Here is a 26,848-nt window from a genome sequence, read left to right on the forward strand (position 1 = left end):
AATAGAGTTTGCCTCCAAAGGATCTGAAGCCAAAGTGTCCCAATGATCAAACACACACTGTGGGAAAGCTTGACCAGAAGTTGCGGCTCTCAAGGTGCCGGAGAAACCGAAAGACTCATTCACATGAAGATAAGCCTTGATGTTGTACAGTGGGGTTCCGGGCCTCTGCATCTCCTCAAAAACGTGTCCACGCTTCTGATTCAACACACTGTAGATACCACCAAGAGCACCCTCTGGGGCTTGGATCTCAACAAGGTACACGGGCTCCATCAACCTCGGCTTGGCCGTCAACTGAGAAGCAAAGATGACCCTTCTTGCTGTTGGAATCACTTGTCCTCCACCACGATGGATGACATCAGCGTGGAGAACCACATCACATACTTTAAAGCAGATACCCCTCATGTTTTCGTCAGCCAAAGCACCTTCTTTCGAAGCCCATTGGAAACCAGCAACCACAGAGTCCTTGATTTCATTCAAGTACTGAAGTCCCTTACACATATCAACCACCATGTTTGGCCCTGTGGTTTCCGGACCAAAACACCAAATTTTATTACCAGCAACCACAGAGTCCTTGATTTCATTCAAGTACTGAAGTCCCTTTCACATATCAACCACTACATGCTTTTCCTCTTCACGTTTGTTGATTCTGCACGTCAAACCAAACAGTCTCATATAAAAATTAGTTTCTTTTCTTTTAATACATTTTTTATAAAGTATAATACCTTGAGTAGGTGTATATGAAGAAGAACGCTTTGTTGGTGGCGGCGGCGGCAAGTGTTGAGATTCTAGTTTAGTAAAAAAAGAACGAAGCTCGTTTTTTAAAAAATCATATTTTTCAAGATGTCGTGTTTCAAGCACTTCTAGTTGTTCTATTGCATTTTTTATCAAATCCTCCATGTATTAATGCTAAAAGACTGTCTTGTAACACAAAAAAAAAACACTCAGTTAACATTGCAGACTTGCAGAGTACGTTAACAAGTATAAACATAGACCAATTCAAGCATATATTCACAACCCCACCCATTTATGAACAATCAGAACTGAGTATAAACCGAGAACAAACGTGCACAATCAAACCACAACCCAAATTAACGACAATCTTAATTAAATTCCAGGTTTAACAAACCACTTCAGCTATCCCAACCGAAAACACTCCACAAATTAATGAACACACGAGCCAACATCAATTCGAACTACCAAATTCAATTATAAATTAACCAACTCAAATATATCTAAAACACTTATGTAGCTCATATGATTCAATTCAACCAAACATACAACTAATTAAATAAACATAGCTATCCTCAAAGACAAACCCCTATTCGAAATGCCCAAAATAATCAAACCCTAATTTTAAAACTATAATAATAATACTTAAAACTAATATTAAAGTGTAGAATTAACTTACGGAATTATTATTACGCAAGAGAGCATGGAATCGGGGAAAAAATTGGGCTGAAATCGCAGGGGAAATCGAACTAGGGTTGTCCGATTGGAAACTGTAGATAATCAATGAAAAGCATATAAGCTCCTTAACACTTACTGTTTCACGCAAAGCAGATGGATTGCTAGTTGATACCCGAATTTTCCCGGGTTTTGTGTTTATTCTCGCTTTTTAATACTTGTAACTTTGTAAGTTATATAGAGTTCATGTGTGTATAAGTATGGTGAATTTTAAAATAATATATAAAATTGAGCAGAACAGATAATTTTTTTTTTGCAAAGAACAACTTGAAATTGTTTCATTTTTCAAATATGCTTTGAAAAATTATCCTCCCTTAGAAAATTAAAATTAAAATAAAATAAAATTAAAATTATGAAACTACCCGTAAAGATATTTAAAAAACAACAATTTTTAAAAAAGAAGAAATATTATTAATTTTCATTTTTTCTAAAGAAAAATATAATAAAATAACATAATCACGGACGGCCAAACTTATTAAGCACCACTGTACACGGCCTTGCCCACTCAGTATGGAAAAAAAAACTTTTTGTTTATCATTATTTAAGTAAAGTACTTCAAAATGTGGCATTGAGACTAATCAATTGTCCTTTTGAACAACAGGGTGATATAGAGAAACTCTTGAAAGCAGATGAAGATGATTTTGATGAATTGTCAAGAATTAAGGCAGATGTATACGTCTCATGGGATACGTGGTCAACTGTTTATGACGAACCTTTGAATTTGAATTCAGATATGGTAAGACATTTAAATTACTTTTAGTTGTGACCCTGTTTTGTATACTTTGTGATATTGTTAGTAGTTAGTGTTGATATTGTTAAAGTTAAATTACATATTTTAGATGTAATATTATTTAACCTATTTTATGATATTGTTACTTGTCAATTGTGATATTGTTTCTGAAAATCATAGGTATTCATACCTTTGGTTTATGAAGAGCATTATGTCTGCGTTTGTATTGATTTCAAGAGGGAGATCATGTTCTACTTGGACAACAGAAAATATGATGATTTCGAAGACAAAGAGCATGTACACCTGGCTCATATTGCTGTAAGTACTATATTTAAAATAAAAACTAATGATATAATGATGTTGTTAGATAAGTTCGAGATTAGTTAGTTGTTTACTATAAACATGTACAGGGTAGTACCTATGGTGAATACATCAACAGTAAAGGTTATGAAAGAGGGCTAAAAGTAAAGGACTACGATTTGGTAAATGTGACCTTTGCTTGGTTAACGAAAGACTTGAACCTGGACTGTGGCGTATTCATGATGTTTCACATGATTTTTTTCATTGGTGAGTGTTTTAGTTCTGAACTGGACAATGAGAAGAAGAGGGAGTTATATAGGGCGGAGATTGCAGCTACACTCGTCTTGAGTGATATAAATAAAAAAAGGAGTGAGGTCCTGAGAAAGGCGGAAAACCTTAATGCCATCAAACGTACACTCTTTCCTAAATTGCTGAAAGAAAGGCAAAAAGGAAACAAAGAAAGCAAGACAGCAAAAGGTTCTAAAAAGAATGTTCAGACGCCCGTAACAAAAAAAAAAAGGTTACATTTGTTAACACTATCTTGTACATTACTAATTTTTTTTTATTTTTAATACTCAATATGCAATGAATAACATAGACTATATTTATGTAGATATGGTAGAAGATGGTTCTGCCAGTGTCGTGGGCAGCAGAAGGAAGGGGAAATCAGATGGACTAGAAAGCACGTACAACTGTGGTTTGGCAGATCCTAAATTGGAGGTCGTCTCAAAGTTTATGAAGGCTAAAAAATCACAGTTTGCAAAGATGTTGACCAAGAGGAAAGAAGTGATTGATTACTGCCTATTGGATGACCACAGTTTCTCCTTAGAGTATGTTTTTTTTTAAAATCTTTAATACATTTTCATTTGTGCTATGATACTATATTTAGAGTAGGGTGTTATTGAATGTGATACATTTTTTTAAACAAACAGTTAGGTTTTGCTAGCTTAAGTTGCTACTATGTTTTTGTGATACTTTTTCATTAGGCATGTGATACTATATTTAGTATGGAGTGATATTGTATGTAATATTCTTCATTTTTTATATGAACCATTTGTCTTAATGATTGGTACAGTGAGGTTGTTGTCAGCTTCAGTGACAATCAAAACCTTGTCAGAGAGGATATTTTGTCATTGCTTCCAAATGTGCATGTCAATAGCAAAGTGATTGAATGTTGGGCATTAATTCTGAATCACATTGAGCACACAGATAAATGTGATACAAGTTTAATGTTTTTTGGAATTCAACACATGGTAAGCTTTTGTTTTAGTTTGATTTATATATATTCACACTTTCAATAAATTGTATTGACTCTTAAAACGAATACGGCTTTTTAACATTTATACACACAACAGGACGCAATAGTGGAAGGAACTGAATACAAAGAAAGGAATAAAGACAAGATTTATGCAGCATGGGATGAATTTATTACAAGGAACACGGTTCCCTGTAACCTGGCAGCAGATCTCATTTTTATTCCAATGTTATGGAAAGAACACTATTTTTGTGTCTGTATAAATTTCAAAACCGAGACGGTTGAAGTACTGGACAATACAGAGTACGATGACTGGGAGGAAGCTGAGACACACCAAATTGCAGATTTGGTGGTATGTTTTATTGATAGTTCTGAAATTAACATTGAAAAAATAAATTTGTTTGTGCAAGTATCAGTAATGGTTTTGTTTAACATTGTAGGCTAATGACATGAGTGACTACCTAGAAGCGAAAAAGGTCGAAAGAGCTGAAGAGATAATAGGGTTTGATGTTGCCAACATCACCTTTGATTGGCAGAAGAAGGAGATAAACAATACTGAATCTGGGAACTTCTTAATGTTGCACATGATTCGGTATGAGGGCCAGCTGTTTGATGCCGACTTGACCGCGAAAGTGTATAGGCGCTACTACTCGCAGAAATGGCAGACATTGCTTTTAGCTGATTTAAATCAGAAGAGGACAGATTTGATGGAAAAGGTTAAAGAGTTTGTAGCAGGCAAGGAGGAACTCTTGAAGACATTAAAACAAAAGAGGAAAAACACTGATGTTTCAAAAGAGAAGTGTGGTAACAGAAAGGGCAAGGAGAAAGCTGTTGAGAAGGAAACAATTGTCGAGGAGGTAATAACAAATGTAAAAGTTACTGCAAAAGGAAAGGTCGATGGTAGTGGGAGACAGAACATTGACACAGAAATACCCATTCTTCGAAAAGGTACAAAATCGATAACCTGACTTTTACATTAGTTGGCTTTTATTTGGTTTTATTTGGAAAAGGTAGAAAATGGTAATGCACACAAAAAATTATATAAGTTATAACATATTTGGTTTATAGGGTCAATGATTGCCAAGAAGATGTTGAAGATGATGGAGAACCACTTATAAAGAGATACAAAAGATTCAAGACTGTTGCAAATCCTAAGAATCGAGGCAGGGGAAAAGGTGTTGGTAGAGGAAGCAATTGAGACAAGTAACAATGGTGATGTATTAGAATTAGATTTACTGGCACGAAGATGTAATTAAAAAAAGATGGATGTAAAGATGGTAGGACAATGAATCTAATGGTAGACATTTTGAATATTGATTCTAAAGTTTGCAAAAGTAGTTATGACTAACCATTTTGGATCTGATATAAGTATTGGCAATGTGTGATATTGTCTCAAGTGTAATGTGATATTGTTCTTTGATTGGTGTGATATTGTTTCTCAACATACAATAAAAGTAAATAGGAATTTAAGTATCCTTTTTTCGTTGATATTTTTTGGTTTAGAGTCTGATATTGTTGTGTAAGTAAGGTGATATTGTGTTACAGAATTTTAAAAATTCTAGAGAGAAATTAACTCCCACTATCACAAAAATGTGTGATATTGTCTCAAGTGTGATGTGATATTGTTCTTTGATTGGTGTGATATTGTTTCTCAACATACAATAAAAGTAAATAGGGATTTAAGTATCATTTTTTCGTTGATATTTTTGGTTTAGAGTCTGATATTGTTGTGTAAGTAAGGTGATATTGTGTTACAGAATTTTAAAAATTCTAGAGAGAAATTAAATCCCAATATCACAAAAATGTGTGATATTGTCTCAAGTGTGATGTGATATATTTCTTCGATTGGTGTGATATTGCTTCTCAACATACAATAAAAGTGAATAGAGATTTAAATATCCTTTTTACTTTGATATTTTTTTGTTTAGAGTTTGATATTGTTGTGTAAACATGATGATATTGTGTGACAGAATTTAAAAAATTCTAGAGAGATTAAATCCCAATATCACAATAATGTGATATTTTCGTTATGAGATTTGATATTGTTATAGAGACAGGTTGATATTATTTGGGTGATACTTATTTTTTAAATTGTTGCGCTATTGGTGGACAAACACAATCAATTAGATTTTCTTTCATAAAAGTACTGTAACTCTGATACTATTTATAAGAAATAGTGATATTGTTCTTTAGTAAACGTAATATTGTTTACAATCAAGTCTTCACAAGGCAAAATCTTAGTAATACTGAGGTTTTTACAAAAAAATCGAAAAAGAATACAAAATAGGAGGCCATGAAGAATAAAAAAACAAAAAACAATGTTCCTACTTTGATATTGTATTGGTTAACAACAAAAAAAAAATTGTCTACGCGAGTAATATAGACTTCATCAGCACATACTCAAGCTCTCAATCAACATCCGCAACTGAAGAAGTTCTGCAAAAAGCAAAACAAAGAACACAAAAAAATATTTCAGCAGTATGTTGTACATGTAAATAACTGTGATATTGTATACAATGACTAATGATATTATTTAGAGGTACATGTGATATTGTTTCACAAGAAGACAAAATTGGATGATAATAAATCATTTATATTTGTGAAACTATTTCGTATACAACATGATATTATTTAGAGGTGCATGTGATATTGTTTCTCAAAAAACACACAGAACAAGTCAGAAATAAAAAATGAAATAATGTAAGTAAGAAATCAATCATAATGAATGTAGTTAGCAAAATCACTTACATCAGATTCATTATCATCACCCGAGTGCTCAGATGTCTCAGCAGCTGGGTTAGGGCAGTTGCGCTTATCATGATGTGCCATTTGTTTACAATTATTGCTAAACCTTTTCGGCTTTTGTGCCTTTTCAATGGACATTTGTTTCTTAGAGGTCAACCTCTTGCCACTACCCTTGTTTTTGGATTTAACTGGTGGTAATATATGGACCTCATCTGAACACTTAACCCCAAGAAGCATCTCTAACTCTTGTTGTTTTGTCATTGTTTCAGGGTCGGGCTTGAATTTCTGTCTAAATGCCTTCAGTAAATCAGTCAGTTCAGTTACGTGATTTTCAGACAGAGATTTTATCAGAGACAGCGTTGAGTAGAACTCGGACCAAACATTTGAAATCTGCAGCTTACTCACATCTGAGGAATCAAAATCACCGATCAACTGCCCGTGCACATCATAAAGAGGCATCTTCTTGGTGTTCTTTGTCCATCTACTCAAAAGGTATTGTTCAGGTATCTTCCTCACCCCTTTACCTGATAAAATCCAAATAATGTGTTTGCAGATGTATCCCTTCCTCTCAAACATCTTACATGAATATTTTGCATCAGATGTATCCCTTCCTCTCAAACATCTTACATGAATATATTGCATCAGATGTATCCCTTCCTCTCAAACATCTTACATGAATATATTGCATCTTCAACATCAAGAAACCTTGTAGTGGAATCCCTTGAAGAATCTCCAGCACTACATGAATTCAAAGAAGAGACACACTGCTTTTGGAATTCGTAAAAGAGTGCGTGTGTGTACACAGTGGATGCATGAATCTCAAGATGAAGCATGGTTTTGGTTACAGGTAGAGAGAGAGATCACTGTCTCTATCAAGGGACTTTTGGGTGTATCTTTGCTGATCCATAGCACTCTGGAAGCGCAACCAAAATTCCACAAGTGTGCCGCGGGGATTATCAAACCGCTGAAGAAGCTGTTCATGCTCTCAGAACGTTAGGTTGTTCTGAGAAGACAATCAAGAGGAATATCACGATAATAAGTCGGAATCCAACGTTGCCTCTTGTTAAACATATATGTCAACCATCCATTATCTTCCAGATGAAACTCCTTGATCAATGCAGACCACTTTTCTTCAAAATCAAAAGGCTCTAGGTCAGAATCCCAGACAATAGAATTCATACGGCTTACAAAATCTATCTCTTTGGTCACTGTCGTGCCTACCTTTTCAGGTAATTTCTGCATGATGTGCCACATGCAATAACGGTGGGCAGTAGTCTTAAAAACAGCAGGCACTGCAATTTTCATTGTCGTGCATTGGTCGGTAAATAAACAATTGGGTTCTTTTCCACCCATACATTCTAAGAATTTCTGAAAAACCCAATTGAAATTCTTGTCGTTCTCCCTACCCACAAGTGAAGCAAACAAAGGTGACCGACTTCTTGTGGTGATCAACACCGATAAAAGGACAGAATTTCATGTCATACCTATTGGTTGAATAGGTTGGGTCAAATGTCACCACCTCACCATATAGTGAGTAGTTTCGACGTGCCTCTGCGTCAGCCCAAATAACACGAACCAAACACTTATTCTCATCAACCTCATATGCATAATAAAACCCTGGCCTAGTTTCAGAAAGCACTTCAAGCTGATTTATGAACATTTGAGCATCCCGCTGCCCGATAAAACACTTGACTTCCCTACCAAAAATTTTAAAGTCGGTCAAACAAGCTCCCACATTTTGATAACCATCAACATACTCCTTATAAGACCTGAAAGTAGTCGTTGGGCCGATATTCACCTTGCAATTGTCAATGATTATTTGTTTCTGATGTAAATTAAGGTGTCTGGATTTGTTCTGAAATTCTTTATACTTTAGTGGACAAAGAAGGTGATTATGGGCAGCATGAAACTGATCAACAACAAAAAGTAGGACTTTAACTTGGTCAATTTCTTTGATGACAAATCTGAATAAAATCTTGGCCTTACAACCAATCCTAGTAATCTTGGTCTTCTTAGGATCATATGGTTTTATCCTTTTCTCCTCTTCACCATTAGAGGGTAACACTTTCGGCTGACTATCCCCAAACCCTTCTCTATTACAGACAATCAGTTTTGTCTTTATATCACCACTACCACGAAACCTTTTAGTTGAAGACTTTCTTGGTTCAAATCCGCAAGCGTCCGCATAAGTTTCATAAAATTGGATACACTCATCTAAGGTAGCAAAACTTTGTCCTATTCTAGGTGTAAATTGAGTGGCAACATTCCGTATCCACACCTCAGAACCTCCAGGGGTCAGAATCAAAGAAAGGTGATTTCCACCATGCACATCATCAACTTATATGCATTGTGGAGTACAAGCAGGTACAAGAGAAGCAGAAGAAGTCTCTTCAAAACATGGTGATGGAACAAATTCTAGCAGGAAAAAGTTAATTAGAGTAAATCAGGCTGTGATATTATTAAGGATAACATGTGATACTATTAAGCATACAGGATGATACTGATTTACATTAAGTAACTACAGTAAAGCATGTATTGTTAGATATTAATTTACACAAGCATGTATTGTTAGATATTCTAGTGTATGATACTATTGTGAAGGATATGCGATATTATCAAAAACAAAGTGTGATATGCTAATTAGGTAAACATATAGTATAACATCACTATAATTTAAACTAGGATACTGTAAAGAGGACGAGTGATACTAATGAAGATATGTTGTGATACTAAACTAAATGAAGTAGGTAAACAAAATTAGGTCAAACGACAACAATAAGGTTAGGCAGAGAATTGTTAACATGTAATATTAGAACTGTTAACATGTAAACAAGGAAAGATGACTGAAATTGTAAATCTGAATAAAGCATGCAATAAACAAAACAATCATTGACAATTGAATGCAAAACAGTACGCAAAAAGAGAAGACGAAATAAAGCGATAATTGTAATAGTGATGAGTAATATATGCATGAGATGATCAAGCTGATAAAACTAAGAAAAGATGACTGAAATTCACATATTGAAACAAAAAAAACACTAAATCGGGTAACACGAGATGATTGAAACATAAATTAAAACGGAGAACCGATTACAATTAAACAGCAGTTAATAAAAACTCAGAAAAGATGACTAGAATTCAGGAATTGAGACAAAAGACAAAACGAAAATACAAAAATTAAAGGAATCGTACATGAAGAAATACCTAACATTGTAGTAGGATAGATGGAGAAATTAAACTCGATTAGATTGATTGCAAAATTCAAGCGATGTTGAAGAGCTGAAGAATTCAAGCGGTTGATTGCAAAATTCAAGCAATTGATTACAAAAATCGACGATCAGGAGCTGAAGAAAAAATTAGAGACGGCTGAATTTTAGAGAGAGAGAGAAGAAAGAGGGAAAAAGAATTAGCATGACAGAAAGGGAGGGGGAGTATATATAATAAGTGTGAAAAGACAATCCTACCCTTCCTATAGCGCAGATCTCAAAGCCATCGGTGCCTATAATCCGACGGCTAAAAGTGAGACTCATGGACTCAAAAATTGAAGGTAGACTCATGTGATCCTAATTCTATATATATATATATATATATATATATATATATATATATATACATATATATATATATATATATATATATATATATACATATATATATATATACATATACATATATATATATATACATATACATATATATATATATACATATATATATATACATATATATATATATATATATATATATATATATATATATATATATACATATATATATATATATATATATACATATATATATATATATATATAGAGGCAAGATCCGGTGAGTCCACCTATATTTTTGAGTCCCATGAGTCCACTTATGTATCACATGCTGTATACAAAAATATCACGAATTGAATAAAAGTTCATAAGTTGTTTAAGTATGTTGTTTAGCAGTACCGAATTTGATCGAACATTATCGAATTTATCAACTTATGGAAATAATTGGAAAACAAAATAAAACAAATTGGATATGAAAATGCTGAAATAAGATAGGAATCAAATATTTAAAACTCAGTCGATCTAAATCATGAAAGCAAACCCATAAACCTAAACGTGCAGAAAAATGAGGAGATTGATGAAATGCAGGTAATAGAAAATGTGGAGAACAAGAGAAGGTGCCACCAACATTGGAGACTGCATTGTATGGAGACACGTATTTACCGTCATATTCACCCTACGATTGGACCGTTTGTTTGTTAATTTGTTGTTTTGTTAGTTGCACACTTGCACACATCCTTTTGCATTGTATAAGTGTTCCATCATATTATTTTGCCTAAACTAAATCCACTCAAATTAGTCATCAAACAAAGTTAAGCTGTAGTTTTGTTACAGATTACACGATGCAGGTACATATTATGCTATATTGAATTAATGTTACTCCGTATTAGTTTTATAATACGCCGAGTAATTCTTAAAACACTAGAATCAACATGGTCGTGGATGACATTTGATCCCCTAAATTTTATTCCGTACTTTACTTTAACCTAAGTAAGATATGTAAAGGTCATACTTCAAGATTTCTTCCCATATGTCGGATTTTGGATTGTAATCTCAGTTTAGCTTTGTTTTTTAGTCATTTAGAAAACGTAGCATAGGTTCAGTGGTGTGATATTGTATAGTATAACCCGAGATATTGTTTAGTAAAACCAATGATATTGTTTATTGTAAGCTGTGATATTATTTTGTATAACTTGTGATACTCTTTACTGGATTCACATACTTAGATACAATATCACAGATTATACTAAACAATATCACAGCTTAGACTAAAAAAAAAAATTATTATTCATAAAAAAAAAAAATTATTCATAAAAAAAAATCGTGATATTTTTGTGTAGAGCGTGTGATACATAAGTGGACTCACGGGACTCAAAAAAATAGGGTGGACTCATGTGATCCTAATTCTATATATATATATATATATATACATATATACATATATACATATATATAGATATATATATATATTCAAAGTTCAAACAACACTATTTCACATCTCTTTACTCATATTTGTAGCACCGTTAACACATACGCCAATTACGCTTACCTCAATTATAGTTTTTTTAGCAGTATCAATAACATAATTAATCATAGTTATAGCATCAGGGCATTGCTTAATTCCAACCAATTTCCTCAAAAATTTTCACTCGACATCCGAAACAAAGAAGATCAACTTTGGCATTAAATCCAGGCTGTGTTTTCAACTGATTCGCAGTATTCTAATGCAGATAAAGATCAATTCTTTGGTTGGAATTAAGCAATGCCCTGATGCTATAACTATAAGTCAACTAAGCCGTGGTTGTCTGTGAGCCAAGTCCTTGGATCTGATGAGATACATTTGATGGGGCATATTCTGCACCGCTGACCAAGTCAACATGGTTGAGCAAGGTCAAAGATATCCACAGCAAGTCAACGACTTGGACAATCTAGCCGATGCAGCCCATCAGCCTGGGTCCCAGCATGGTAACCTGCCAGCCGGGACACATATCCGCGTACTCATATCCAAGACCCCTCGGCGGCGAGTCAACAGGATCCGCCGGCCAGCCATAGGCCTCTCGGCCGAGGGGTAGATCAGTCTTTCCACCTGCTAGCCACTTGGCCACTTGGCCACTACGTGACAAAAGGCGAAAGCCTATAAATACTCCTCAAACTTCATTGAGGAAAGGATCCCAACTAATCCACAACTAAACCTAAATACACTATTCATCTGGTAATATCTTCCTTACCTCTCTACAATACACATTCAGCCAAGTAACAACTTATCTCTTAAGTTTACTGACTTGAGCGTCGGAGTGAGTACGCTTGGCACAAAGCCAAGCCCTCAGTTCGTTCATTGTTGCAGGAGAGGCCGTGAGGAACGATTGAGACCAAAGGAGAAGACAACTCAAGACATCATTCAACAAGCCAAGGGTGGTAACTATACTTGCTCTGGAATTACATCCCGGAACAATTGGCGCCGTCTATGGGAAAAGACACTAGAAGCTAGTCACATTCATTCCCAACAAAAAAAAAAAACAAAAACCCACCCAAAAAGCTAAGAAGATGTCAAAACAACAAGACGCGGTCGTGACCGACGAAACCGCATTCCACCAGGATGACACCTTCAACAATTCTGGAGTCGTGCAGCCCTCCACCGGCGGGGTAATCCAACCGGAGTTCGGCATGCCCATAACGCCGGACACGCCACGCCGACCAACCAGGTCACCATCATGGGACATGTGGTTGACATAGCGAAACTAAAAATGGTCCTGGACCTAATTAGTAATACGCCCTTTGCTCACACATCACGCCGACAAGAGCGGCGGAAAACGCCCAGAGACCGGGGCCCAAAACGTGACTCGAGAAACTTGAACGGAGCACACGGGAGAAGCAGAGACCCAGCCAAGTCGCGGGGAGCCCAAAGTGGGCGTGGTAGACCTAAGTCCCTCCCGCACTCATGGGAGGGACGTCCCCGCAACACGAACGAGGCTTACCCCGGAGGAACCAGAGGAGTCCGACTCAGCAAAGTTGGAGAAGAAGTCCGAGTCGGAGAAGAAGTCCTTCCCGCTACGAGGAGAGGAGCCGGATTAGGAATGCGAGGAGCCGATCGCCGCGCGTCGTTCGATACGCGGTTAGACACCCATCAACGCCACGTCCTAGACGTCCGGTGCCAACTAAGCTCAAGTTACCACCTCTATCATACAAGGGAGACGGTGATCCGGCCCGACCACGCCGAGGCTTTCGAGTCTTACATGTCGGTATGGGAACAGCCCGATGAGGTGCAGTGCCGAGTCTTCCCGACAACTTTGCATGGGATGGCTCAAAGTTGGTACAAGGGGCTTCCCGACGGCTCGGTATACTATTACGCCGACCTAAGAGACGCCTTTCTAGCCCAGTACTCTTGCAACAAGAGAAGGGCCGTGGAGACATCGGACCTCCTAACTATCAAACAAGAGGGGGGCGAGTCTCTACGAAGCTACGTGAAGAGGTTCGACGGAAAGGTCCAGCAGATTCGAGAAATTAATCCCGAATTGGCGGCCTTCGCGCTGATGAAGGGCCTCCCAAGGGGAGACTTGAAAAATGAGCTCATCAAGTGCGGAGGGCTGAACTTGGACGCCGCTAGAAAAATGGCCGACCAGGCCATCAAGGTAGAGGACTATCACAAGACCGGGTAGACCCAGCGAGGCCGAGCACTCAGAAAAGAAGAGTCACCGGGAGGACAACCCGGATGAGAGACGCCGTGACAACAACGGGTCACGGTCCGATGAAAGACGCCGTGAGAATAATAGGTCACGGTCGGACAAACCTGCCAGGAGACAGGACTCGACGGGCGCCGGGTGGAGTTCGGGAACGTACCACCAGAGGCGGTATAGTGATAAGACCCCTCTCGTCGTATCAGCCGCCGAGGTCTTTGCCCTGAGCAAAAGCGAGGGCCAGAAGTGGGAAAGACCCCCAAGCCAAAAAGTGACGGTGACACGAGCCGATCTTTGTGAGTACCACGGCCACACCGCCATTTAACCAACGACCGTCGGCACCTAAAGAATGCCATTGAAGAGCCGATCCGGAAGGGGAGCCTCGGCAATACGTTGCCAAAGGCCAAAAGCGCGACGCCGACGGCTCGGGTAAGAAATCCGTCTTGAACGGATAGGAGTGATCCATGTTGTCATCGGGGCAACGAGAACGGTGGGTCCGCTCATGGGCACAAACGGGCACTGAACGAGTGTATCGGGCCATCAACTTTGTGCCCAAAACAGCGGTCCGCTTCCAACATCCCCGACATGACTATTGGGAAGAAGGACTACGAGGGAGTCATCGCCCCTCACAACGACCCACTTGTAGTCCACTTGGACATATCCAACCACCTGGTCAAGAGGTGCCGATTGACACAGCGCGTACACGAACATCATGTTTGGAGTGCTTCCTCGGCCTCGGCACGAAAGTCAAGGACTTGAGCCCCTGCACCAACCTACTATACAGCTTCTCTGGGGCCGGCTTGGTACCACTGGGATCAATCAGACTCCCGGTAACGTTCGGCGAAAAGAATGCGGCTAAAAATGTCCTAGCTGAGTTCGTGGTCATCGACGGCTCGTCCGCCTACAACGTTCTCATAGGCCGAGTCACCCTGAGCGAGGCTGACGCAGTGATGTCCATCCGGGCCCTAACGCTGATGTATGTCTCGGACCGGGGGGAAGCGCATAAGCTCGTCTCAAAGACGAGAAAGACGAGGTGGTCAACGTCCGGATAGCGCGGAGGATGCAACATGCAATCCCTCAAAGTGGCAAAGAAATCAGAGAAAGGGAAAGGTCTGTCCTTACAACAAGAGTGCGACCTCATGGATGTAACTAGCGGCTGACTAGGACGTTGTGCCTTCGACAGGCCATTAGGACGCTGGTAATCTCGGGAATAACCTATGTAGCGGCGGAGGTGTCCAAAACAGCTGTGGGCACCCCGACGCATGTTTTTACCTAAATGAAAAATCATCCAAGTCTTCCATCAAAATGTTCACTCTTCCCATAGTCACTAGAAAGGCGCAGACGCCGACTCACCTGTCATGTCGACAAGAGCGGCGATCTTTATCGATAAGCGAGATGTCGGCTCACGTCATACCGACAAGAGCAGCGATCTCATGAAGAAACAGGCGCCGTCGTTAGTCACCCCAAGTGGTAGACGCCACTAGCGATCTCATGAAGAAACAGCGCCGTCGCAGTCACCCCAAGTAGTAGACGCCACGGCGGTCACCCCAAGAGGTTCGACGCCGTCGCAGTCACTCCAAGTGGTAGACGCCACGGCAGATCTCATGAAGAAACAGCGCCGTCGCAGATCACCCCAAGTAGTAGACGCCACGAGCGATCACCCCAAGAGGTTGGACGCTGTCGCAGTCACTCCAAGTGGTAGACGCCACGGCAGTCTCATGAAGAAACAGGCGCCGTCGCAGTCACCCCAAGTAGTAGACGCCACGGCAGTCACCCCAAGAGGTTGGACGCCGTCGCAGTCACTCCAAGTGGTAGACGCCACGGCAGATTCATGAAGAAGCAGATGCCGGCTCACACTGTCGCACCGACAAGAGCGGCAACCACGACCATCGCAGTTAATACTCGCAAAGCAATCAAAATGCCTTAGAAGCGTTAACACGATTGAGATACGCGCTCTGGACTGCCTCGGCCAAGCCGAGGCGGAAACAAAAGAGACACTCAATTAATAACGTAAGGAGACAACCTAGACGAAGACAGAGGTGCTAAAAGTACAGTTGAGGCCAACACTAGCGCAAGAAAAAGAGGTAAGGTAAAAACCTCGGCCAGGCCGGAGGCAGAAGAAACGAGCTCTTATTAAAAAATGTTCAACGAATTACAATTACAAGGACAAACCAAAAGACAAAAGGCTACGGATATTATCTCCCTATGTCTGCCGTTACTCGCCATCAGCAGCGGTAGCAGCACCTTCTTCAAGGGGCAACCCAGTAGCTCCCTCTCGGCCTCGGCTTCGGCTCGCTCCGGCCTTAGCCTTTAGCCTCAATTGCCCTTGCCCAATCGGCTTCCGCCTTGGCCGCCTTAGCTTTCTCAGCGATAGCTGCCGCCTCCTCGGCCGCTTTTTGCTCTATCTTCACTCTCGCCGCCTCCTTGACCCTCTCCTCCACGGCTTTCTCCTTAGCCTCGAGCTTATCGTCAAACAGCTTGTCATATTTGTCCCACGGAAAGGAACCTTCAAGAGGAAAAAGCTCCTCAATTGCTTCCCTGGCAATGCTTGGCCGGATCCCGGAGTCGGAACACAGGTCGGGGAGCATTTTGGTTTGGAGCATCTCAATGTCGTCCTCCTTTTGCCTGATGATGGCCTCCTTGCTCCGGATCACCTTCCCCTGGATCTGAAATTTGCTCCTAAATTCATTCCTCTGCTGGAGATAAAGGTCGGCATGCCTCTGAACAAGGTCACACTTCTCCAGCAACATTGCAGCTTCGGCCGCAGCAGCCTCGGCCTTGGCTCTCTCAAAGAAGGACCTCCTTTTAGCGTCCTCCCCGAGCTTTCTCTCGCCAAGAGCGCCTTCTCGGCCTCCCCTAAGCCTCTCGCTCATTAAGGAGATCCCGGCCTCGCCTTCGCGGCCACCTTCTTCATGACATCAAGCTCAAGCGGGACCGAGCCACGGCCTTCTCTTGCTCTATAATGCGAGCACCGGCCAGCTCGTTCCACCTCGCCAGCTCCTCGACCAACCTCGCACCTTCCGCCACGAGCCGGGAGGGGGAAACCTTCTGGGATGAAGGGTCAACAGTGACATTTCGACCGCTAGTCTGCGGTCGGGAAAGGGAAACCTTCTGGGATGAGGACCCAATGGCGACGTCATGATCAGCCTGCGCAGGTTTCTCACTCATTTTTTGCTTTCAACAGAGCGGCGATCGACAATGGGCCGATCTACAAAATTTAAAGAAAGCATCAGTATCAACATACATCGACATGCCGAAGAGACTGTCATCGGCAGAGCCTGATGAATCAGCTAAATCTGAGCCACCGGATAGGTCAGTACCGTGCTTGGCCTTCTTGGCCGAAGGGCACACCTCCTCGTCAGCAGCAGAAGCAACGGCAGCGGTAAAGGTCGTCTGCTTTCTCTTACGAACAAGGGGAGACCCCTCCTCCTCGTCAGAATCATCCCCATTAGAGATATAAACGATCTCCACCGTATCCTTCTGAACAGGGGGGATGGGGGGTGGAACTGATGTCGGCGCCATCACCGCCGAAGACTTTGTTCTTCGCGTACGGCGCGGCACTTGACTAACGACCCTCGCCTGGGCTTCCACCGCATTCAAGCGTCTCAGCTGCTGGTCCATAAGCTCAGTCGGCGACGTCCTGCGGTCATGGGTAAGAGCCTTGGGATGCAAGTTAGACACGGTCTTATCTTTGTGCAGCCCCATTCTCCGGAGGATATTCTCAGACAGGTCCGGCCCAAAATGGTCTGCAAAGGAAACAAAGCAGGAATTAGGTGGAAGAAATAAATCAAAGTTCGAAAAACAAGAACATTGAGAGCGATGATGGGCCTCGCACCGACCCCACTCACCCCGCGCTAGGGCAGGTATGAGACCGACATAGCAAAGCGGCTCATCCTGAAGAATGATCTGTGTCGGGGGAATCCATCTTCTCGACAGGCCACTCTCATCCGTCTCAAAGAGCCTCATCGCCAGCTTCTCATCCGCGTTAAGGTAGACACAGCTGGCATCCATCTTGAGCTTCTTGTATGAAACCCATTTGTCACGCTCCGCCTTAGTCTCGCACCGCAAATTAACCGGGTGCTGGAAGGAGCGAGGCAGCGGATAGTCATCCGGCACCTTAACGTACACCCACCGATCCCTCCAGTCCTTGCAGGAGGAAAGCTTGTCAACAGAAGCATAACCATGCTCCGTTTGCACACTGTACCATCCGACACGGTTAGATACTGATGGCCGGAGATAATGAAGCCGGCGGAATAAATTCACTGTCGGGGCCTCTCCCTTGAAGAGACACAGCCAAACAAAACCGACTATGGTCCTCATGGCCAACGGGTGTAGTTGGGCAACGGCAACGTTCATGGCTCTAATGATAGCCATAACGTACTCATTTAGCGGAAACCGGAGCCCGTACTCCAAATGCCGCATGTATACACCAGTATGACCCGGTGGAGGACAACAGACCGCCTGACCCTCCCTAGGAATAACGATCTCGTACCCCTCACCAAAGAAGAAATGGTCCTCAAAAAGTCTCTCGCCGGAACAACGGGCAAGTTTATGGGTCCAAGCACAGTCAAGGCTGACCTTACAAGCATCGTCGTGATCCATAACGTGCTGCCTCTCCTCATTAGGGTGAGCCTCTTCAGCATCATCACCAAAATCGTCATCAACCTCATCGGAGTCATCCCATTCCTCCAAAACTCGAGGATCAACTTCAGGAGAAGGAGACCTAGGACCCCCCGATGCAGAAGTACTAGCCCCAGCGCCGACAGAAGACATGATAGCAATAGTTACTTAACAAAATAAGAAGGAAGTTTGTTCGTTTACCTTGAAAAAACGCTCGCCGGAATAACAATTCTGAAAAATCGAAGACGAAGAAAACCCTTGAAAGTTTGGAGAAAAATTTTAGAGAATGAAATTGGTGGCCAAATTCACGGGATAACTGCCCTATTTATAGGGAAAAGCCCATGAAGAAGGACCAATCAGAGAACAGCCCATGAAGCGTCAACCAATCAGCGTGCAGACACGTGTCGGACATGCAACCACGGGATGTCAATCGTTGCAACAGTTAGACGTCAATCAATGCAACAGTGACCAAGCGTCTTCAACACGCCTATTCATATCTCCTTGCCTATTCACCTTCCTCAACAAATTCCCAAGCATCCGCTCTCTCCGCCCAAGCCACATAATCAACCAAGCTAAAAAGCGCGGGGCAATCAAAAACAGCACTCTCAACCCTGGTCTCGGCCGGCCTCACTTTCTTTTCCACATCGGATGCCCTTTACGCATCCATGTGGAGGGGTGATATGGTACGGCCTAAGAAAGACCAGGCCGAGGTAAAAGAAGCCGCCCTTGAAGAAGCCGATACAGAAATTTTTTACAAATTACTTGCGCAGAATATACGCTCAAACATACATCGGAGCCCATACCACGGCATAGACTACGCTGGGGGCAAATTGATGGGGCATATTCGCTGCCGTGACCAAGTCAACATGGTTGAGCAAGGTCAAAGATATCCTGACAAGTCAACGACTTGGACAATCTAGCCGATGCAGCCCATCGGCCCATCACCGGGTCCCGGCATGGTAACCTGCCAAAGGGACACATATCCGCGTACTCATATCCAAGACCCTCGGCGGCGAGTCAACAGGATCCGCCGGCCAGCCATAGGCCTCTCGGCCGAGGGGTAGATCAGTCTTTCCACCTGCTAGCCACTTGGCCACTTGGCCACTACGTGACAAAAGGCGAAAGCCTATAAATACTCCTCAAACTTCATTGAGGAAAGGATCCCAACTAATCCACAACTAAACCTAAATACACTATTCATCTGGTAATATCTTCCTTACCTCTCTACAATACACATTCAGCCAAGTAACAACTTATCTCTTAAGTTTACTGACTTGAGCGTCGGAGTGAGTACGCTTGGCACAAAGCCAAGCCCTCAGTTCGTTCATTGTTGCAGGAGAGGCCGTGAGGAACGATTGAGACCAAAGGAGAAGACAACTCAAGACATCATTCAACAAGCCAAGGGTGGTAACTATACTTGCTCTGGAATTACATCCCGGAACAACATTATTATATAAGATAAAAGAGCAACACGAATTCATAAACCAGTGCCTGGAATGAATGTTTAACTTGATCTCTATACATCTCTTTCAAGTCTACCCACTTGACAAGAAATCAAACACAAATTGGCTGGAACCAAGTTGGTTTTGGTGTAGTCGGTCAGAAGTGAGAAAGTCAGAAAGCTAGGATTGGTTTCCCAAGTTAGTAAGACTAATCTAATAATCAAAATCATGGTGCCAATGCCATCCACGGAATTTAATTAGTGTGTGTTATATACTTACAAGCGGTCTTATATTGTAAAATTGTCATATTTTATGATTTGTGATTATATAATATACTCCCTGAAATTACAATGATGCAAAACCGACTAGAACAGGGGCTGTCAATGCTACTTACCATCCTCTATTTAAACCCTTTTAGCCCTTTAACAACCTCGATCAATACACAGCAACTCGACACAAAATAAGCCCAAAAAATGACTCATATCAAAACGAAAACGGGGCAGCCAATACCTTACTTTAAACTCGATATTTTACCAACCTAAAACAAGTATTCCATTTGTACTAATACAGATGCTACATTGTATAATTCAATATTATAATAATACAATAACAATCAATTTGATGAATTTGAAAAATGGGGTTACCTGAGTTGAAATCGGAATTGATGATTGAATAATATAATAATACAATAAAACGAAACGGCTTTGTATTGTTACTTGTGCAGTGTAGTCATAAACAGCCAGTATTATAGAGAGGAGTTCGAAAAATGGAGTTACCTGAGTTGAAATCGGAATTGATGATTGAATTGAGTAAAAAAAAGGTGTGGTGTAGCCGGAAACAGCAAGGAGATTGATGGTTGTCGAGGGCGGCATGAGAAAAGGACGATGACGGTTGGTGTTGATGCTTGAATTAAGGGAATTGTGAGGTTCAATCTTGGCGGTGAGAAACTGATGAAGAAGACGAAGGATTAGAACTGTTTGAAGAAGACGAAGGATTAGAACTGTAGAATGTCACAATCCAGTCAATCCACGAGGACCAGTCGAATCTCCAACTGGAGATGACGTTACCATGGAATGTTAATCAAGTTCTCTCGCTAATAAGTCGAGCTTATTTATCATTTTTATCTTACGTACCAATTCATATGTCAGATAGAATTCCTACGTTGTCAAGAAATATGTCCCCTATCATGTGTATGGTATGGAACATACAAGGGGCCGGTAGTAAAAATAAAATCAATGCTCTTAAGGAAGTTGTTCAAACTTACAAACCCACGGTTCTTGCACTCCTCGAGACTCATAAGGATGGTAGTCATGCTGAAAATGTTTGTAAAATTCTGGGATACAAGGGTCATTCTAGAGTTGACGCTATTGGTTATAATGGCAGTATTTGGTTATATTGGCATCCGAACATTGTCACTGTCCAACCGGTAGCTCACCACAGTCAGTTCATTACTATCGAAGTCACCCGGTGTGAAGATCCTCCTTGGTTCTTTTCGGCAGTTTATGCCAGTCCAAACCCGCATAATCGTCACGAACTATGGGCTGAATTAGAATGTTATGCTCATTCTCATAACCACCCATGGATGATTGCGGGTGACTTTAATGAGACGAGAACGATTCAGGAACGACATGGAGGAGATCAGAATATGGTTCGTAGGTGCATTGTTTTTAATAATTGGATTGAGACGTGTGAATTACTTGAGTTCGAGTTTTCAGGACCTTTGCATACTTGGGCACGAGGCAACTCGGCAGAAACATGACAAAGTGCTAGACTTGACCGCGCTCTTTGCAATAGTGAATGGGGTGAATTATTTGAAGACGCTTGCGTTAAGCATCTTCCGGCCTACCAATCTGACCATTGTCCTCTCCTTATATCACCGAATGGATTCGCCCCTATGCAATCGATTCATAAACCCTTCCGATTCCAAGCAGCTTGGTTAACACATGAGAAATTTTCAGATTTCGTTAATGAAAAATGGGTAGGAGGTAATAATCTTGTATCACAATTATCTCATCTTTCAACTGAATTACAGAGGTGGAATAAGGAGGTTTTTGGAAATATTTTTCGTAAAAAACGAGAGCTCATGGCACGCATTGAAGGATGTCAAAGAATTCTGTCGGTCCAAAGAGCAACTAATCTCATAAAATTGGAAGTAAAACTCAGAAGGGAATTAGATGAAGTCTTGGAACGAGAAAAATTATTATGGTACCAAAAATCACGGGTTGATTTTATTCATGACGGAGATCGTAATACGTCATACTTTCATGTGAGCACCTTGGTTCGCAGATGGAAAAATCGCATTAATGCCCTAAAGAACGATGAAGGTGAATGGGTCGAAAATTGTGATGAAGTAAAGAGTCTCATTGTTGAGTATTACAAAAAGCTTTATACGGAAGAGGAGAATGGCGAGGCAATTGCTGACATTCCGTACGATATTTTTCAAGAATTTAGTAATGAACATTGGGACTGGTTGAATAGATACTACTCTCATGCGGAAATTGAGCGTGCTATTTTTGATATGGGGTCACTGAAAGCTTCGGGCCCGGACGGATTTCAAGCTCTATTTTATCAAAAACACTAGTCTGTCGTTAAGGATGATGTCTGTGCGATGGTTATGCGTGCTTTAGAAGGGAAGGGATTTCCCGAGGGTATGAACGATACTAATCTGGTGCTTATTCCCAAAATAACAGGCCCGAAACATATTTCTCAATTCCGACCAATTAGTTTGTGCAACGTTGCTTATAAGATCGTCAGTAAGGTGCTAGCAAACAGAATTAAAAAGGTGTTACCCCGTCTTATCTCGGAAAACCAGAGTGGGTTTGTCCCTGGTCGACAAATAACCGACAATATTATAGTTTTTCAGGAAGCTATTCATAGTATGCGACGGTGTAAAGGGAAGAAAGCGTATATGGCCATTAAAATCGACTTGGAAAAAGCATATGATCGTCTGAGATGGAGTTTTATCAGAGATACGCTTAAGGATATGTACTTCTCGGAACTTCTTGTTAATACAATTATGGAATGTGTCACGACCACTTCGATGCAAATTCTTTGGAATGGCCAACCCACCGAAAAATTTAACCCGACTAGAGGAGTGCGTCAAGGTGATCCGCTTTCTTCCTATCTATTTGTTATGTGATTAGAAAAACTTCAGCAGGCCATAGATGAAAGAGTGCGTAACACGGATTGGCTTCCGATTCTCATATGCAAAGGAGGTCCTAAAATTGCTAACCTATTCTTCGCCGATGATATGGTTCTCTTTGCGGAAGCTCGAGCCGATCAAGCAATTGTTATTAAGTATGTTCTTGATAATTTTTGCCTTGCCTCAGGAGAAAAAGTCAGTGTATCAAAATCAAAACTATTTTTTTCCAGTAATACTCCTATGTCCGTTCAAGATGAAATTTCTGGGGTTTTGGGCTTCGAAACCACGCTGGATTTGGGCACCTACTTGGGTATGCCTACCATTAACGGACACGTCACAAAGGAGACGTTCGCGCATTTGGAAGAGAAGTTTAATAAGCGATTATCTGGATGGCAAACAAAGCACCTATCCATAGCAGGGAGGAGTACTTTGATAGAGTCTACTTTATCTACCTTGTCCAATTATAGCATGCAAACGGCAAAAATCCCGAAATCGATATGTGATAATTTGGATAAGAAAACCAGGCGCTTCCTGTGGGGAGGTAATGAGGAGCAAAGTAAAGTCCATCTTATTTCTTGGGAGGGTATACAAAAACCGAAGTCCTTGGGTGATTTGGGAATACGATCCGCACGAGAGTCTAATGCGGCATTTCTTACGAAATTAGGATTCTGACTCCTCTCTGAACCGTCATGCCTTTGGGCCCGAGTGCTCAGAAGTAAATATTGCAATGGTCGTTGCGATGTTGATATGTTTATCCCTAAGGCAAATATGTCGAATGTTTGGGCCGGCATCTCCTCGCAAGCAAAAACGATTAATTATGGAACTTCAGTCGCGGTTGGAAATGGAAGGAGAACGTTGTTTTGGGATCACTTGTGGGTTGATAGAGGGTGTTTATCTGACAAGGTTTTGGAGCCCATTCCCGAGTCTATTCTTGGCGCGACTGTGAGCGAAATGTGGGATGAAGGTTCAGGTTGGAAGTGGGACATTTTTTCGAATTATTTACCACAGGAGGAACTCCAAAAAATAGCAGCTTATACGTTGTCCCCTGAATCGTATTTAGAAGACACACTTCACTGGAATGGAACGACTCATGGCCGTTTCTCCATTAAATCGGCCCTTGTCATCCTCAAATCCTATGAAGATACTCAGACCGAGAATTCAACAGCCTGGCATCTTATATGGAGGTTACCGGTACAGCAGCGCATTCGTTTCTTCATTTGGTTATCGGCCCATGAACGTATCATGACTAATTATAACCGAGTCCGTAGAGGCCTCGCTGACGACCCAATATGCCCGAGGTGTAATGAGGAGGATGAAACGATGGACCACATGCTACGCCACTGTCCAGTTTCAAGCGAAATATGGTCACAAATTGGTGATTATGCAAACTCTTCGGAATTCTACACGGACCAATTTCATCATTGGATTTTGAAAAATGCAAGCAATGGCTCTTCCCAATCATCTCCAAACTGGTCAATGAAATTCGCCATAACGTGTTGGTGGCTGTGGCGATGGAGGAACAATGTAGTATTCGGACGAGCAGAAGAAAACCCGACCGATCCCATACGCTTTTTGCACCAACAGTTCGAGACCTCATCCAGAGCTTTCGACCCTTTTTCTCTTTTTATACCACGTCCGGGCACTTCTCGAGTTGAAAGGTATATTAGGTGGAACCCTCCTCCTTTTGGGTGGTTCTTACTTAACACGGATGGAGCTTCACAAGGAAACCCAGGACCGGCAGGGTATGGAGTGATTTTGCGAGATGATACTGGAAATTTTATTTCCGCCTTCGCTTTCTCATGTGGGTTTTGTACTTCTATGCGAGCTAAATTGAGAGCTGTTGTGGAGGGTTTGGAGCGAGCTCGGGCTATTGGTATCACTAAAGTTATAGTGCACGTGGACAATTTGTCATGTGTAAAGCTAATTCGAGAAGATCAGCTAACAAGTGGTAGTTTGAGCCCGTTAGTGGCTCGATGTAAGGAGCTAAAAAATATGACGGGTTGGAATGTTGAAGTGGAACATGTGTTTCGAGAGGCCAACCGAGCTGCAGATTGGCTAGCAAATGTTGGAGTTACTTCTTCGACATCTACGACTTATTTCGACTCTCCCCCTGACGAGCTCCAAACAATTCTCCGTGAAGATGTGCTAGGAGTTGCTTTCCCTCGTCTAGTTATGCCGTAGTTGCTTTGTATCTTTCGGGGCTTTGCCCCTAATGCGTACCCAAAAAAAAAAAAAAAAAAAACTGTGTAAAGGGTTTTTAATTTTGAAGGGGTTTTTATTGTTTATATTAAAGTCGGTTTTAATTAAAAACCGACACAAAAACATACTCCCTCCAATTCACCATATTCTTCCATATTTCCTAAAACGGTTATTCAGGTTTTCTTCCCCTTTTTATTTTTGGTAACTTTTTACTCTTATTTTATTCATACCTCTCTCCTATTACCCCACCCACCCAACTTTTTTAATCCTATTTTATTCCTTACTTTAATATTTGTGTGCCACAATTCATTATTTAACTCTTAATTATTCATCCCTCTCTCCTATCACCAAACCCCACCCAACTTTTTATCAATATAATACTCTATTTCTTAATTCTTGTGCCCAGAGTAAAGAGGAAGAAAATAGAGGATTGGGGGGAGTATAAAGGCGGTTTTTTACCCCAAAGATTTGTAACATAGTATTAACTTTTAGCGTCATTCTTAATGTCGGTTGTTAATATAACCGTCGCAATTGACTTATGCTGGCGTTTCCTATTTGGAACCGCCATAAAAAGTTCGAGTTATCACGTCGGTTTTTACATAAACCGCCATAATAGACCTCCTATATGCATAAAAATTTGGTTCCCGCCAATTTATTGGGCTTTTCACGTCGTTTCGTTTAGAACCGCCACAATAACCGCGTCGTAATAGGGGTTTTTCCATGAATGTCCACGTCTAATGGGCCAAGGACGTTGATTCTGCACGTCTTATGTAGGAGTTGGACAATGAGTCTTGCGTGGGCTGGACAACATTCATGCGTCCATAATGGGTTGCTTGCTTTATCCATATACCATATCAAAGTTATCCTTTAGTTGATGGACAATGAATTCATTCGTCTATAATGGGCCCAGATGTGGGCATTCATTATCTGCTATGGTCCCAAATGTTGAGATTCATCGTCTCATCCATGGCAGACAATGAAACTCAACGTCTCGTTCCATACTCGACAATGAATCCACACGTCCCACACTTTGCTTGACGACAACATTCATCATCCCTCACCCTTAACCAATTACGCCAAAACTGAATACAACAACAATAATTAAACAACAATGTGACCATTACTAACCTAATTAAAATAAAATTATTCAGTTTAAACTAATTAAAAAAAATGACTTACTTGAAAATAAAGAAGGAAAACTGATTTGCGAAACGAGAATGGTTGCTGCAAGTGTGGTGGTGGTGGTGTTGCTGCAAATGTGACGGTGGTGGTGTAGGTGGTGGTGCGGTGATGGCGGGTAAGAGGGAGTTAGGGAGAAAGAGTGAAAGATAGAATAGTGAAAGGGAGAAGGTAAGGGTAGTAGCGTCTTTTTTTAAAAAAAAAACGTCGACGATTCGTTATAAAACATCGACGACGTTTCGCAACCCGGATGTTTTTTTTTTCAAATTGATAAGTGAATTCAGCCTAAATGATAATTGAAGTTGCATCGGTGGTGATTGAACATGCTAAAGGCCTAACGCGGGCTATATATAGCGTAGGTTCAATTAGCCTTGATTTCAAACATTTAGTGACCATCATTATTGAGCAATGCTCAACTTAAATCATTACTAAGTTAGTTGCCATTTGTTTTCAATATGTTCAACTCAAATTTGAAAATAAATTCCAATTTATTTAGGTATTTGACGGGATTCCTTACCACATTTCACTAACTCATATATTGACCTAGTTACTA

The 26,848-nt window shown here is 41.0% G+C and overlaps 2 protein-coding genes across 2 annotated transcripts; one reads left to right on the top strand and one right to left on the bottom strand.

Moving 5' to 3' along the window:
• Window positions 1-7,487: 7,487 nt before the first annotated feature.
• Window positions 7,488-15,073, bottom strand: LOC141587743 (protein FAR1-RELATED SEQUENCE 5-like). Its single transcript, XM_074409212.1, has 3 exons — window positions 15,067-15,073; window positions 7,979-8,831; window positions 7,488-7,896 (listed from the first exon to the last, which is right to left on the bottom strand). Exons 1-3 carry the CDS (start codon window positions 15,071-15,073, stop codon window positions 7,488-7,490), a joined length of 1,269 nt encoding a protein of 422 aa, XP_074265313.1.
• A 5,888-nt stretch (window positions 15,074-20,961) lies between these two features.
• Window positions 20,962-22,356, top strand: LOC141587744 (uncharacterized). The gene is made up of 2 exons (XM_074409213.1): window positions 20,962-21,423; window positions 21,808-22,356. The coding sequence occupies exons 1-2, from the start codon at window positions 20,962-20,964 to the stop codon at window positions 22,354-22,356; spliced, it is 1,011 nt and encodes a 336-aa protein (XP_074265314.1).
• The last annotated feature ends 4,492 nt before the right edge of the window (window positions 22,357-26,848 follow it).

The sequence above is a fragment of the Silene latifolia genome, chromosome 6 (genome assembly GCF_048544455.1).
Source record: "Silene latifolia isolate original U9 population chromosome 6, ASM4854445v1, whole genome shotgun sequence".
NCBI lineage: Eukaryota > Viridiplantae > Streptophyta > Magnoliopsida > Caryophyllales > Caryophyllaceae > Silene > Silene latifolia.

Coding starts and splice junctions, on each gene's coding strand:
- LOC141587743 (XM_074409212.1), bottom strand. Junction 7,897..7,978: donor CCAACCTATTCAACCAATAG/GTATGACATGAA, acceptor ACTTGTGGGTAG/GGAGAACGACAAGAATTTCA.
- LOC141587744 (XM_074409213.1), top strand. CDS start 20,962: ATGTGTATGGTATGGAACATACAAGGGGCCGGTAGTAAAAATAAAATC. Junction 21,424..21,807: donor ATGGAGGAGATCAGAATATG/GTTCGTAGGTGC, acceptor ACTGAATTACAG/AGGTGGAATAAGGAGGTTTT.